General features: G+C 38.6%; 1 protein-coding gene across 1 annotated transcript in view; it reads right to left on the bottom strand.

Moving 5' to 3' along the window:
• Window positions 1-15,282, bottom strand: part of MYO16 (myosin XVI) — a 607,071-nt gene that overhangs the window by 398,176 nt on the left and 193,613 nt on the right. Inside the window, exons 5-6 of the mRNA XM_058438173.1 lie at window positions 13,500-13,608; window positions 5,611-5,735 (exon numbers count right to left, since the gene is read on the bottom strand). Coding sequence (XP_058294156.1) covers window positions 5,611-5,735; window positions 13,500-13,608 — 234 coding nt within the window. The remainder of the gene's footprint in view (window positions 1-5,610; window positions 5,736-13,499; window positions 13,609-15,282) is intronic.

Genomic DNA, 15,282 nt, shown 5'->3' with positions numbered 1-15,282 from the left:
TGAGTCATTTGGTGGACATAGAATAAACTGGTTTTGATTCTTGCATGCACAAAGTAAAGGGCAAGAGATGGGCTGTTTTACCCATGAAGCTGTGATCATTTCTGGTTCTATTTTAGGGGGTGCCTCATGGAGCAAGCACAGCTTAGCGGAGAGAATCTGGAGTGTCCCCAAATTCCCGAAAGCCGAGTGAGCATAAAGGGCCATGTGGAAGAGCACATCACCCAGACCTGGTACAGGCTAAGGCTTCCCCATGATGATGGTGGGTGGGTGGGATCCAATACATCCCCAAATTCTCACAAAAAGAAGACTCAAATTCTTGGTCAGAGAGCTAGATACCATCTAAAGAAGGCTCAGTCAAAAACCTTGCTCTTGTTGCCTCTCCTCTTCCCTATCTGCTCCATCCTCCCTTCTTCTTCCTCTTAACTTCAGTGGAGTTTAATAAGGGAGTGAGGGATGAAGAAAAGTGGCAAGAGGAAAAATAGTAACCCATGTCCACCTTCCCTTCTATGGACTTCCCAACCTGGTACAGCACTAAGTTGGGAATGGATTTAACATTTAACTAAACTCACAGTCCCTAACACCTGGGCCCACTGACCTCTGCAGGATTTGTGGATAAAACTCGGGGTAGGGGGGAGGTGAAAACTTGGGTGAGAAAATAGCTTTATTTTCTTCCACTCCTTAATTGAAGTTTAGCAAATTCTTCAACAATGAGCACAAAAAGCAAACCCTTGATGTCATCATCAATAAAAGTCCTGACATTTTCATATCACTGTTCTGTTGCAGCAAATACCTCAAGATAGCATTCATGGTCAATGCCACCTTAAAATCATGGTAATTACTAGATCTGTTGCTTAGTGGAATGATATAGAAGCACATGCATTATATATCACACTTTACTTTTAATATTATGATGACTATATTTCAACATAATTTGTTTCCTAGGCACCATTTTTTTATTACATTTTAAACACTATTTTGAAAGGCGATCCATGGGCTACACCCAAGGGTCACTGGGAAGTATGGCACAAAAATTCTACAACTCCTGACTTGAGAGTTTTAATTATAATATGGGATTGGACACTTTAATTTGAGGTTGGTTTGTGACATAAAGTGACCACAGAAGTTGTATTCTTTAAAAATGACCATAAAATCAATGGCTGTCTCCATCCATAAGTAAGGGATGAACCAGTATTACTGAAATAAAGGTGACGAAAATAAAATTGCGGATACTTGCCTCTCCTGAATAATTCTTTCCTAACAAACCAAATAAATAAGCCTCGGGGCCAGATGTCATATATCAAATTATGTGCTAACATAGTAAATAATAAAACAACGTCTTCGTAATATATATGCCAGTTATCACATTAATATTTTCAAAGACTATATTCTCAAACTGATGAATTCATCTTCATATACTCTGTAACATGTGTTTATCAAAATTGCATCATTTTCTGAGCCTCCTATTTAACAAGAAGATAATGTAAACTAAAAGATCCATTTTAAATAGAGATATGTTATATTTAGCTATTTTGTTGCAATTCTAATAAAGAAGGTAAAGGCAACTCCAAACCCGTCTTATTAGAATTTTATTCCCATTGAGCCTTTTGTTGTTAGTTTCATCTCTTTTGTACATAACAATTTAACACTGAAAAATTATACCTAATTTTGAACCACAACTGACATTCCAACTCAGGTATGGAAATCAATCTGTGAACAAAAATGTCTTCTTCTCCTTATCTCCACAATAGATAAATACACTATATACCTTACAGAAAAGAAGACACAAGGAAATGACAGTCATTAACATATACAGACTAACCAATTCAGACATGTGAATCAAACCAAACCACCAGCTGTTAAATGCTATAATCTTCAAGGGACAGCATCCTAGCCTTTTGTTCTTTGTTACTTTCTTGTTAAAAGCTCAAAGATAATGACCACAAGATTTGGTTATTTTAGAACAATTATTTGCAATATTTATGCTCTGTGTTCAATAAAAAGAAGGTCACAAGTAAAAACTGAAAATGGTTGAAAATGATAGCAATTTATTGCTCTGTATTGATTGTTTCCATAGCTTCTCCACTGAAGTGTGTGTGCTCTTTCATTTAGCAATGGTTGAAGTATGCATTTTGTTTTTACTTAGCAGTGTTTTTTTTTTTTTAAATATGAAGTTGTAATATAGTCTACCATACAAAGAAACAAAGGCTCTATTGTGTTTCTATTATGTGTTAGGCATTAATTCATTATGTGTAATAAATGAGTTAATTAAATAGCTCACTCAAATCAGACTTTTGACCCTACTAGTCCACTGAAACTGTCCTCCAAGAGAAAGTCAATGACCTCCAAGTTACTAAGTCCGATAAGCAATTCACAATTCCCATTTAACCGGCCACTCAGCAGTATCTGGTAGTCTATCATTCCTCCCGCTTCCTCAAACTTTTCACTTGGCTCCGAAGACACTTCGTCCTCTTGGTTTTCCTCCTTCCTCAGTGCTTGCTCCTTCTCGTCTGCTTTCTGGAGCCTCCTCTTCTTCACCTCCATGGCTTGGTCCCAAATTTCTTTCCTTCTGCATACAAGTAGTGACTTCATCCAGTATCAAAGCTTTCAATATCACATATATGCTAATGTTCCCCAAATTCTTTCATCTAGAGATCTGAGTTCCAGACTCCAATGTCCAACCACAAATCCAACAGTTCCATGAAGACGGCTAAGAGACACTTCAAACTGACTATCTCCAAAACTGATGTGATCTTTCCTGCTTTAGGTTTGTGTTTTCTTCAGTCTCATCTCATTTGATGCCATCTCCATCACACTGGCAGTTTAAGCTAAAAATGCTTGGAGTCATTCTAAAGCCTTCACTGTATCTCACACAACACATGTATTAGGAGGTCCAATTGCACTACCATTCTACCCCTGTTGTCTGAGCCACATCACTGATTGCCTAGACTACTGGAAAAGCCTCCGAAACAAACTCTCAGGTTCACCCCTGTCCTTTTCAGTCAGTTCTTAACACAACAGCCAGAGTAGGTGATCCTTTTAAAATGGAGCAGGCTCATGCCCCTCCTCTCTTCTGAACTTCCCACTGTCTTCCCATCCCATGCAGAGTCATAGCCATCGTCCTCATATAGGCCCATAAAAGCTTGTGTGATCTGGTCCCAGAGCCTCTCCCTCCCTGCTGACACTGCTTCAGCCATATGGGCTCCTTGCTGTTTCTCAAGCACACCACACTCGCCCCTGACACTGTAGGAGTTTGTGGTTTGCACTTCTCACTCTCAGCCTGGAATGCTGTCCCTTCACAGCCCCACTGTGCTCTTTGAAGTCATTATTCAAAACAACCTTGTTGGTTAGATCTTTCATCTCTATCTATCCAAAGTGGCAACAATATGACCAACATGTCCCTGTATTGTTTTTTCCTTTGCATTTATTACTAGGATACTATATATTTAGCTCATTTATAGTGTGTATTACCCACTTTCCCAACTGAAATGTGGATCCATGACAAAAGAATTTTGGTCACTATTATTTTGTTCATAGCATGTGGCCAATTATATTTCTTCATTAATTTAGAATGCTTTTGCCATTTGAATGTGTTATTTTTCAAAACACTCTAAATATGCTTTGCTTTCTTTTCTTATGACAGAGCTACGTTGTTATAGTCTTCTAAAATTTACAAATTTATAAATATTGATTTTGGAAGACAAAATTTAGGAAAGTATAATTTAAAAATTTTAGAAACTAGCCAGGCATGGTGACTCACACCTGTAATCCCAGCATTGTGGGAGGCCGAGGTGGGTGGATCACGAGGTCAGGAGACTGAGACCAGCCTGGCTAACACAGTGAAACTCCGTCTCTAATAAAAATACAAAAAATTAGCTGGGCATGGTGACACGTGCCTGTAGTCCCAGCTACTTGGGAGGCTGAGGCAGGAAAATCACCTGGACACGAGAATCACTTGAACCTGGGAGGTGGACGTTGCAGTGAGCCAAGACCATGCCACTGTACTCCAGCCTGGGCGACAGAGCAAGACTCCATTTAAAAAAGAAAAAAGAAAGAAAGAAAAGGAAAATTTTGGAAGCCTATACAATTATAACATTTTAATGTTAGAGTTTTCTAAATTTTATCTTCCAGAATCAATATTTATAAATTTATAAACTTTAGGAGACTATAACAGTGTAATTCTAAGTCATAAGAAAACAACACATTTTTAGAATGTGACCATCTAGAGGTCACAGGCACTTAATCTGCATTTAATAAATGTAAAAATACATTTACATTTATTACTCAAGGAAACTTTTCAGACAACAAAACTTTTACCTATTCAGTTAAATCACTTTCCTTATCAACTGTCTTCAACGTCACACCATATTTTTTTCACGGGAGAAATGAATCACTGATTTGAAGCATTTCTATGCAATTCACACTTCAGAACTCCAAACTCCCTTCTCCTATTCTAGTTTACTTTCTCTCAAATTTTTTTCCCATAGGTCTTACATTTCTTTCTGTCACCATTAATTTTAACTCACACTAACCCAGGTAAGTTTTATGGGTCAGTAGGGCAAAATGTTCTTATTTCGGTGATTAGACATCAAATATATACAAATTAATCCAAATTTAGTTGATCTTTTAATAATTTACTGCAACAGTACTTGAGAGCAATAAAAAGTAGACAGGAGTTTGCTTGAATTTAGAAATGCACTCACCAAAGTCATCCATAGTTTGTTTTACTGAACACTAAAATGAAAGCATGCTCCTATAAGTTAGATTTCAAAAACTACATGGACTAAGTAATGCATAAAAATTATTTTAAATTCTTAGGAAAAACATACATAGGAGGAAGGCTCGAATAAAATATATCAACCTAGAGGCATTGGTTTTCCCTCGGTAGTGGCATAAGTATTTTGCATTTTTTCCTTCCAACTTTTATTTTAGGATCAGTAGGATACATGTGTATGTTGTTACATGGGTAAATTGTGTGTTTTAGGGGCTTGATGTACAGATTATTTCATTACGCAGGTAATGAGCATAGTACCCCTTAGGGGGTTTGTCATTCTCACCCTCCTCCCACCCTCCACCCTCAAGTGGGCCCCGGTGTCTGGTTTCCTTCTTTGTGTCCATGTGGACTCAGTGTTTAACTCCCACTTATGAGTAAGAAAATGTGATATTTGGTTTTCTGTTCTTATGGTAATTCTCTTAGGTAATGGCCTTCTGCTGCATCCATGTGGCTATGAAGGACACGGTTTTGCTCTTTTTCCAGCTGTGTAGTATTCCACGGTGTATATGTATGATGTTTTCTTTATCCAGTCCACCTTGATGGACATCTAGGTTGATTCTGTGTCTTTGCTATTATAAACAGCACTGGGATGAACATACTCATGCATGTGTCTATGGTAGAATGATTTATATTCCTTGGGTAGACACCCAATAATGGGACTGCTGGGTCTGCATTTTCTTCTTTGCCTACTTAGGTGTTTTCCAAAATTTCTACAATTGACATGTATTACTTTACGATCACAACAATTATTTAAAGGTTAATTGTAATGAATGCTATATTTTATAAATCAACTTAAATTGTCTATTCAAATAGTTTCTGAGTCGAATACATGAACTTACCAGGGTTACTCCTTCATCATTTTTCTCATTGACATTTCCTCCAGATGATAAGAAGTGTTTGACATCTGTTAACATACTCATTGGTCTCTGAAGCTTCATCTGGCGCAGTGAGGTCAAATCCACTCCTGTGGGGAGAAAGAGCCTTTCAACCAGAATGGAGAGATACTCCTCAGTTCCTGGGGGTAAAAGCCTAGCTTTTGTCATCTATTCTTTCAACGTGTTTTTCTTTGAAGCTCCTCTTCCACTTTCAACACTCATTCAAAGAATTGATTGTTTATCTTTGTATATATTCTATTTCCAACTATAGCCTTTAAAAAATATAAAATTAACCTTTGTTATTTTTTTTTTTTTTTGAGACAGAGTCTCACTCTGTCGCCCAGGTTGGAGTGCAGTGGTGCGATCTTGGCTCACTGCAAGCTCCGCCTCCCGGGTTCATGCAATTCTCCTGCCTCAGCCTCCTGAGTAGCTGGGACTACAGGCGCCCACCACCACGCCCGGCTAATTTTTTTTTTTTTTTTTTTTTTGTATTTTTAGTAGAGACGGGGTTTCACCGTCTTAGCCAGGATGGTCTCGATCTCCTGACCTCGTGATCCTCCCACCTCGGCCTCCCACAGTGCTGGGATGTTATGTTCTAAAGTATGATATGATGCCTTACAATGGCAGGTTTTCAATTAATATCTGTTTTAGTATAAAACATCAACATACATTACTCAAAGTATTTTAAAGTACTTAGATGGAAACAAATAACAAAGATACCGTTTCTGATCTCTATGATTTTTCTGGCCAAAATAGTTGCTCCTGAAAGCAATCTAGTATCCTGGAATAGAAGAAAAGACTTTAGGCTGGGCACTGTGGGTTACACCTGTAATCCCAGCACTTTAGGAGGCCACGGTGGGCAGATCACCTGAGGTCAAGAGTTGAAGACCAGCCTGGCCAACATGGCAAAACCGCATATCTAATAAAAGTACAAAAATTAGCTGGGTGTGGTGGCAAGTGCCTATAATCCCAGCTACTCAAGAGGCTGAGGCAGAAGAATCGCTCGAACCCAGGAGGCGGAGGTTGCAGTGAGCCAAGAATGCACCACTGCACTCCAGCCTGGGCATCAAGAGCAAAACTCCATCCCCCCAAAAAAAGACTTTAGTATAAAAACTGGAAAACTATGAATAAAGTCTATAGTTTAGTACAGTTAATATTGTCCCAATGTTAACTTTTTAGTTTTGATAAGTGTACCATGGTTATGCAAGTGTTAACATTAGGGGAAGCTCTGTGGAGGGCATTTGGGAACTCTGCGCTGTCTTTAGACTTTCTTGTCATCTAAAATGATTTTAAAATAAGTTTTTAAAAATGATGCATCAATTGAACATTTCATGACAACTAATGTTAACAAGTTAACTAACATTGAGTGTGGAATCCACAGTGACTTTACCCAGGTAGGTAGGTGGTGCACAGAAGGCTCAGGTGTGCTGAATTCCTGTCTATACCTCTATTCAGCATGTATTTTAACCTGAAATTTCATGATGTATCATCTGTGGCTGTGCCTCTTCAATTGATGTGTCCCCTATTCCTAGCATTGGTTCCTGAACAAAATATGTATTTGCTAAGGAGAATTAATTCATCTTCTTCCAAGGGAAAAATGATAATGATGGTGATACCTCCCTCACAGCAAGTGTTTGCTACGAACCGGCCACTCTTCCGAGCACTTTGTCTCTTATCTGATTGCATCCTGGCAGCAAACGTCAAAAGAAAGCCTAGCACAGCAGACCCAAGAATACATCCTGGATTGGTGCCCCTGGACATGCCTGTCTGTAGTTTCCTTCCTCAGGCTGACTCTGCAAAAGTTATTTAATCTGTGTGGGCTTCAATGTGCTTAGTCCCTCAGATAATAGTTCATACTTTTAAGATGTAGCTCTATAGCAGAAACCACATCAAGCGTGTTGCATATCTGGTATCTTTACTTCCCTTGGGGCACTTCAACTCTGCCTCGTGCCACAGCTGCTTCTCCAAGTCTAGATGAGCAATAGAGAAGAGGCGCTCTGGACTCAACCTGCTTGGGTGTTAGTGCTGTGTGTATCAATGACTGCTTGTGCCAGTGTGGGCAAGTAACTTATCCTCTGCCTCTGCTTCTTCAACTGCAAAATGGTGTTGATAGTATTTGATTTGTCCATTGTTTGATAGTGTGTTAAAACACATAAAACGTATAACATGTATTTAGCTTTCAGTAAGCACTAAATGAAAGTGATCTATGATTATCAGTCAGCTTTCTGACATGTGTTTTTCATGCCTATCGTTTAGGTGTATCATATACTATCATTTGGCCATTTAGGAGGCATGGAGTAACCAAACAAAATAAAGCAAAATGCAGTATTTGAATAATGTATCTTGGTTCAAAGATTCTGTTCAAAGCTAGTCCATTTTAGTAGAAACATGAAATAGAAACACCCGTGACCATTCCTCCGCTTCTGAATCATGGACACGCCATTTTAGAACTAACATTTCCCTTATAGAGTCATTTGAGGTCTGTTATGAACCAGCTAAAACTGTCACTTATTCTGACTTTTAGGATTATGAAATTTCATGTGTGATTTTATTTTGGCAAATATCATTTCTCAGATGTCAGCCTTCAGTCTTGCATGCTAAAGTAGCACAAGAATCTGATAGTCACTCTAAAGTTACTTTGTTAACTTTTAGGATGTTACAATGTCTACTAAAGTTGTATGTATCTTTTATATAATTATGTATTTAAAATGGAGTGATAAAAACACAAGATTAAAAACAAGTAACAAATTAAAACAGAGGTAAGACATCACTAACTGCAGACTCATTTTATTAAGAAAAAAATATCTATTTCTGGTCCCTGTTGTGAAGATATCACAGGGGAATATTATTACATTGTATCCTAATATTTGAAAACTTAATTTTGAATCAGATATGATGCCAATTAAAATGTGAATTTTAGATTTCTTTTTTTAATATATATTCAAGAAAGTAGCCCAAATCACTTTTGGTTAATACAACACAACAGAAACTCCCTCTCTTCGTTGTCAAACAAATTTCTTTAATGCTCCTGGATAAAACCAACCAAGATGGATATAGCCCATAAGTCTATTTTGTAACGGATAACAGGTCCATTCTCATTTATGTACAAAATACAGATTTTCATACTGTTTTTTGAAAACAGATTAATGGAAGGTCTGTTTAGATTTATTATTTTGAAAGAAATTTAGTAATTTATTTTAATATAAGAATTTAGAAACAAAATAGTTTACCTGAAATCCACACATTATTACTTGTGATATTATTACTGCCTGGTTTAATCTGGTAATATCAGTGGATACTTGTGCAAAACTGAAATTACATCAACACCCGAAGTCAATCTGAACCCTAACTTAACTTCCCTTAACCGTCCCTCTTAAGGTAATATTGTTTTTGTAAGAATTCAACTTTTCCTTTTCTCCGATGATATTATGGCTACTCTCTGCTGCTTTTATGATGGTTTTATGACCATGCTGAACTGCACAGCTGTGCACTCTCCCGAGTCGTGGGAGGATCTGTGCCGCCTCTCTTCCGTGGCCTTTCCAACCTTCTTGCCTTTGCTTTTGCTACCCTGCTTGGTTTCCCTAGGGTAACCCAGCCCCTCACCTTCAGCTTAGTGTAGGTGACACTTCTGTGATGCCTTCTGTAGTACTTGTAAGGAAAATCATATCCTTCCTCCTTGGTGCTTTTATAAGATCTGCATATGCCTTATTTTTATTCATTATCATATGCCATTGTATCATCATTTGGTCATACATAAAACATCATTTTTGCCCTCAAAAAGGAAACAGACATTTGCAATTCACTATAATATGACCTATCCCATGATTTTAGCATGGGATCTTCTAAGCTCATAGAAGTGCCGCTAACCCAAATTTGTATCTTCATTGTAAGTGTTCCAAGAGATGCACAGAAGTAAAAGAGTTGAGCAGGCAAATAAAGTAGTTCCAGCAAAGAGAAATAAACAGGAAGGGTGCTGCTACCCTCCACCCATTCCCTTCTCCCAACCCTAACAACAGGCATGACTTGCGACCATCTTACGTAGTCATGCAGACTGTAACCCCAACTATGTATGATTTTGAAGAGGCTGGTGCAGGGACAGCATTTCAAGTAAACTGCCTTAAACAAAAGAAAAACACATGACATTCATGAACTGATTCACCTGGGAGTCCTCTGAAAAATGAAGAGGGAGGGTTAAGACTGGGGGCAAGAAGGCCAGTTTTGGAAGCTACTGTAGTAATATAAAATAGAAGGACCAGCATGTTAATTAAGGCAGTGACAGCATGATTTGTGATCTGGGTGGACATATTAGAAAGATATCAGATAAGTAGCATCTGTAAGAATTGGCAACAATCAGACATGACGATATGGGAGAACAAAAGTGATGTTCCTAGTGATAATGGCAAAATATGAACTATAGACAGTGAAAGGACAATAATACATTCCATAGAGACATGTTATTTCAAACTATCTGACACTCAAGTCGAGATACTTAATAAAATTGCATATATAGGAGTGAAGGTCTTGAAAGATAATTAAGCTACAGGGATATTCTTGAGAACCAGCAAGTGGTAACAACACAAACAAAAGGGTGAGATAACCCAGCAACAGCGTGGGAGGAGATGGAAGATCCTCAAAGACAAAGCCCCAGGAGGGACCAACATTTAGCAATCCGGACAGACACGGGAAGCATTTGAAGGAAACCTAAGTAGAAGCTCGAAGAGAGGAAGGAAAACTGTGGGAAGATGGCAGGAGAGAGAATGTTCCTAAGAGAGTGTCACCAAAGTCATCGAATGTCAAAGAGAGAGAAGGTAATAAAGAAGGAAAGAAAGCTATCACTGGATAGAGAACTAAGGAAGGTAATAGCAATTGTTGCAAGGGCATGCCCAGTGGGTTTGCAGGTTTAGAAACTGAACTTCAGTGGGCTGAAAAACAGGACACTAGGAACTCAAGAAAATAAATGTGAGCTATGATTGTTAGAAGAATGGGTTTGAAAGAAGAAAAGACAGTGAATGGTGATGTGTGCAGAGCCAGCGGAAGCTTTTGGTGTCTTTCAGGGACATGAACATTTCTGTGTGTGTGTGTATAATGCAGCCATTACGCTGATCTTTTGTCCTGGGTGCTCCTCGGACTCTCCCGTCAGTGCTCTCTTTCCATGCTGGCTCACTTTCTGATCGACTGCCTTCCTTGCATGCCAGCTGGTTCTCCTTGCACTGGAGATCTAATATTCATCAAATGCTCAATCAGCTCTCTGTGGTTGTCTCATTTTACAGCCTGGCAGGCTCAGGCGGTGAGCCGAGGTTAATTGCTGTCCCCGAGTTTACAGTGTAAGTTGGTGGTGACAGCACAATTAGGACTTGTGACCAGCGAGTTTCCATGTAATCAACTTGTTCAAGACGTTGCCGGCCTCCTCTGCCACGTGCATCCTGATGTGACAGGTGATAAGTACTCGGATGCGAAAGTGCGCAACGCAAAATGAAAATTCTAGGATTGCAACCACCTGGTTATAAAAAGATGATGCTGAAATACCCAGAGCCAAATAATAATAAAAATCTCATCTTGAAATAGTAGGAATTTCTAAAGACATCAGCCCATGCTGTCACAGTAGATAACTGTAAAAGTATACCAAGCAGAGGGTCAGAGAATAAATCGAATTCGACAGTATTTACCGGGAACGGCGGCAGATGATGGAGATAGTGGGAGGAAGACCAACATAAGCAGAAGCAGATTGTGAATGAGCTGAGGGAAGGGCAGATGGATGTGAAGGCATGGGCCAGAGTGACTGCAGTGACAAATGGCAAACAGAATTAAAAATTTAAGAGATATTAAATTGAGTTTGTTCCAGCAAACATGTATTTAACAAACTGACTATGACACCTGTAGAAGCGACAGATTTTCTACTAGCCATTTAAGAGTTAGTACTTTCCTCTTGTTTTGTTTTTTGTTTTGTTTTGTTTTTGCATACTCCTTTTTAATATCAACCTCTCAAAGGAACACATTTATTTTTATTCTTTACATAGGATATAAAACACTGACCTTGCAATACCAAAATTTCCTATCAAACAAAATGGTGTAATGAGTTAGAGAGGTTTATAAGCAATGTGAATGCATTGGCAAATAAATGTCATTTTATTTTCTAAAAGAACCATTTATTACTGTAGCTTTTAAAAATTTAGAACAACAGAAAAAGCAGGAAATAATAATATAGAACTGGCACAGCTAAACAAAACATGGTCAAGTACTTTTTAAAAATTTGGCATCACTGTTTTTTTTTTAAACCATTTATTGCAGTATGACCAACATACCAAAGCTGCACATATTTATTATATGCAACTTGATGTTTGTAGGTAAGTATACATCCCTGAAACCATCACCACCTTATATGCCATAAATATATCCATCACCTCCAAATTTCCTCCCACACTCTTTATTTACTGTTATTTTTACTATTATTTGGTGATAAGAACACTTAACATACAAACTATGATCTCAGCAAATTTCAAAGTATGCAATACAGTATTATTAACTACAGGCACCACTGTGCCAAGTTTTTCATGTAAATTCAGAATTGCAGGCTACATGTGAAGTCTGGCAAAGATCCAAATAATTAACTTTCCAACAAGGAAGTCTGTGTAACTTCAAGCTTCAGTCCCTTTAGAAGTAATGGAATCTGCCTCCCACAAGGCACAGCTAACAAGACTTGGAGAAAGTGAGTGAGCGTTCCCACAGGTGACAGTGTCCAGGCACGACTGAGCTGCAGAGTGGTCAACGGAATGCACTGCTAGCCCGACCCGGCCGGCTTCTGCCTGAGACCTCCACTTGGTGACCTTCAGCAGCACGGCCATGCTCACATCATCCCCTGTCATGGTAACCACACCTACCTTGCTTTCACAACTAATGAGACTATTTTAGCTGAGAACTCATTGCTGCTAAGTACTAATTATTATTATTCTAAGCCATCCTCAGAATAAACCTTTTTCATAAAAGCCATCTGGAGGAGGCAGAGAGCACAAGGGAACAATGTGGCAGATGTGAGGTTTTCTTAGAGGCAAAAGGAGTACCTGCATAAGCTCCGTGTGGCTCTTAAAAACTGTAAACTTTTCTCTGGCCAAGGGTCATTTTGAAGGGATTGGAATTTCTTTATTGTTATTTACACCTAAACAGCAGGGGGAAAAAGGAGGGGCATAATTCTTTAGTTTAATACTATATTGGGCTCAGGGATTCTCATACCTCCCACTTTCCCAAGGCTGCACTTACTGATGAAATTATATGCTGGACCTGTATAATTAAACATCTTTGTCAGTGAATGCATTTAGGGGCTCAGCCTCATCTTTACAGGCTAGTATCATGACCATAGGGCTTTCTTCTGATGACCTTTGTCTTCTAAGTGTCACAAAGGGTCGATTTGCAGACGAGGGTCCTTGACTTAAGCCCTCACTTCCTTGCCTCTAATTCCAGCTAGGACCACTTGCTTCTAAGAGAATATACTTCAGATGCCCTTGTTCTCATTAGCTCAAAATTCAGCTGTGCTGGTTGACTTCCCTTCCCCTCCCAGGGGAGAATAGATTATAATTACAAACCCAGTCCCACTAATTATGGACTTTAGATGCCTGTTAAAATGTCCCTTCATTGTTGGCCTCTAGATTTCTGCTGGCTTGCAAAAAAAATCAGCATTGACTAAACCACAATACAGTGCAGTGAGAGCAACGGAAAGCTGAGGGGAAAAAATACCATCTTCTACACCACATGGGGAAACTACATCCATCGGAAATCATGTAAGCAAACCTGTGAAAATGAAAACACACTTACAATTCTCCCAATCTAATTTTTTCTATGGTTTTAAAAGTTTTGCCTACCATTTTCATCCAGATAGGTCAATAGGATAGAGCTGGATTCTGTCCCTTCTACAGCATAATCTAATGGGATATTTCCATTCACATCCTGGAGAAGGACATTGGCTCCAGCCTAGATAAAAAGAAAAAAAATATAACATCATATATACTGTTCAAATTAAAAGCAGATTAGGAATTGCACTTCAATCTTAGTTGGGAAACAGATGCAGAAATAGTCTACGGTAGGTATCACCCTGAAGAATCAGGTAGGAAGCTCGAATTATCTTTTAAGACAAATATATTAAATAACTTGTGGAGACTCTAATGTTCTGAAGACCTTCCACTGACTCTTGCAAAACTTTGGCCCCAGCTGCCTCTCCTCACCCCTTTGCTAAACCCAGCATCTCTAGTGTATGGCTGCAAACCCATGCCTCTGCGCTGGCTTCCCTATATCCTGTCTTGTTTCTAATATAATAGAGGTGTCTGATGCCTTCAAAGATTCTAAAGGAACTCTTCAAGGAGCAAGCTGAACTTTGGCCAAAGTTCCCCAATCTGTCCTATCAAATCTTTAACCTTTTTCTCCACAGAAACTCATCTGGGAGCTTTTCTCACACTACGACATTTGAATCAAGGCCTGTGTTAATGACTACAGGCTGATTTTTCTCTTTACAGCAACTATTTTCTAACAAAAGGCATGATCTGTAAATCTCAGTGGGCTGACTGTACTAAGCATGGCTATTCCATGTTTTAGCCTCCAAGGTCCCTTCATCAGCCCAGCACCTCTGAGCACTCCTGTTTCACCCCTTGCCCATCTCAGCTTCAATACAATGTGAGATTTGCTTGCACTCTTCAGAAATCAGCCACATGAATTGTCTCCATTGCCCCACATTCCCTAATGAGCTCCATAAAAATTTATCAGGCATGGCTAACATCACTTCTTCTAGGGCATGGCGTGAACATATGCCCATTGTCCAAGATTTCCCACACACCTCCCAGTAACATGTCATTAAACTCAGGCCAGACAAAGGAAAGATTTTCCCTGTTCCTTTTACAAAATAGCATTCTGTGTTGCAATACTAGTATAGTTCTTATATCCCAATTTATAACTTTACATAAAATGATTCACCTTTAAAATTTTATGTTAATATTTAGAGTTTTTTCTATTATTCTTTATTTGCAAAGAGATTTTCCATACTTTAGCAAGTCTGCACAGATTTCCAAAGAACGGCTCTAAATATATTATTTTTAAAAACCCAAAACAAACAAAAAAGTAGCTTAAAGTGGTAAAATATTCCATATCTTATCATTTTCCCCCAAGATAAGTTGAGTTTCTTACCTCACTATACTGAGTGTACTATGTTATATTTTCTGTAACCATGTAAAGATATTACTTTATCTGAACAAAGCAAGTCATATATTTCAGATGTTTTACTTATCTAAGGACCTTTATAATTTTAAGATCCTCAAGATTCAAATTATCTCGTTAGTGCATTTAGTTTTATTTTAATTATTCAGAGTTCGAAAAAAAAAAAAAAAACAAAACCCTTACTTCAGGGATATTCTTCAGTAGACTTTGCTAATGATTCTTTTCCTTTAGTCTCCAAGCCACAAAATAAGATTTTGCGTTCCTGTAAGGAACATGGCAGTGCTTTGGTCAAGGATAGGCAGGCCAAGGTAAACATCGAGAGTAACTCAGTGAGTTTAGAGCACAGCACAGGCATATAACTCTGCTTGTTATCACAGCCATGTAGCCATAACATGGGAAGGCCATGCCTTGGCCCTACATCACTATTGTCTGTAGAACATA

This window comes from Hylobates moloch, unplaced genomic scaffold (genome assembly GCF_009828535.3).
Source record: "Hylobates moloch isolate HMO894 unplaced genomic scaffold, HMol_V3 SCAFFOLD_4, whole genome shotgun sequence".
Taxonomy (NCBI): domain Eukaryota; kingdom Metazoa; phylum Chordata; class Mammalia; order Primates; family Hylobatidae; genus Hylobates; species Hylobates moloch.
Note: the sequence above shows the minus strand (reverse complement) of the source record. Positions and strands in the feature narration are given on the sequence as shown.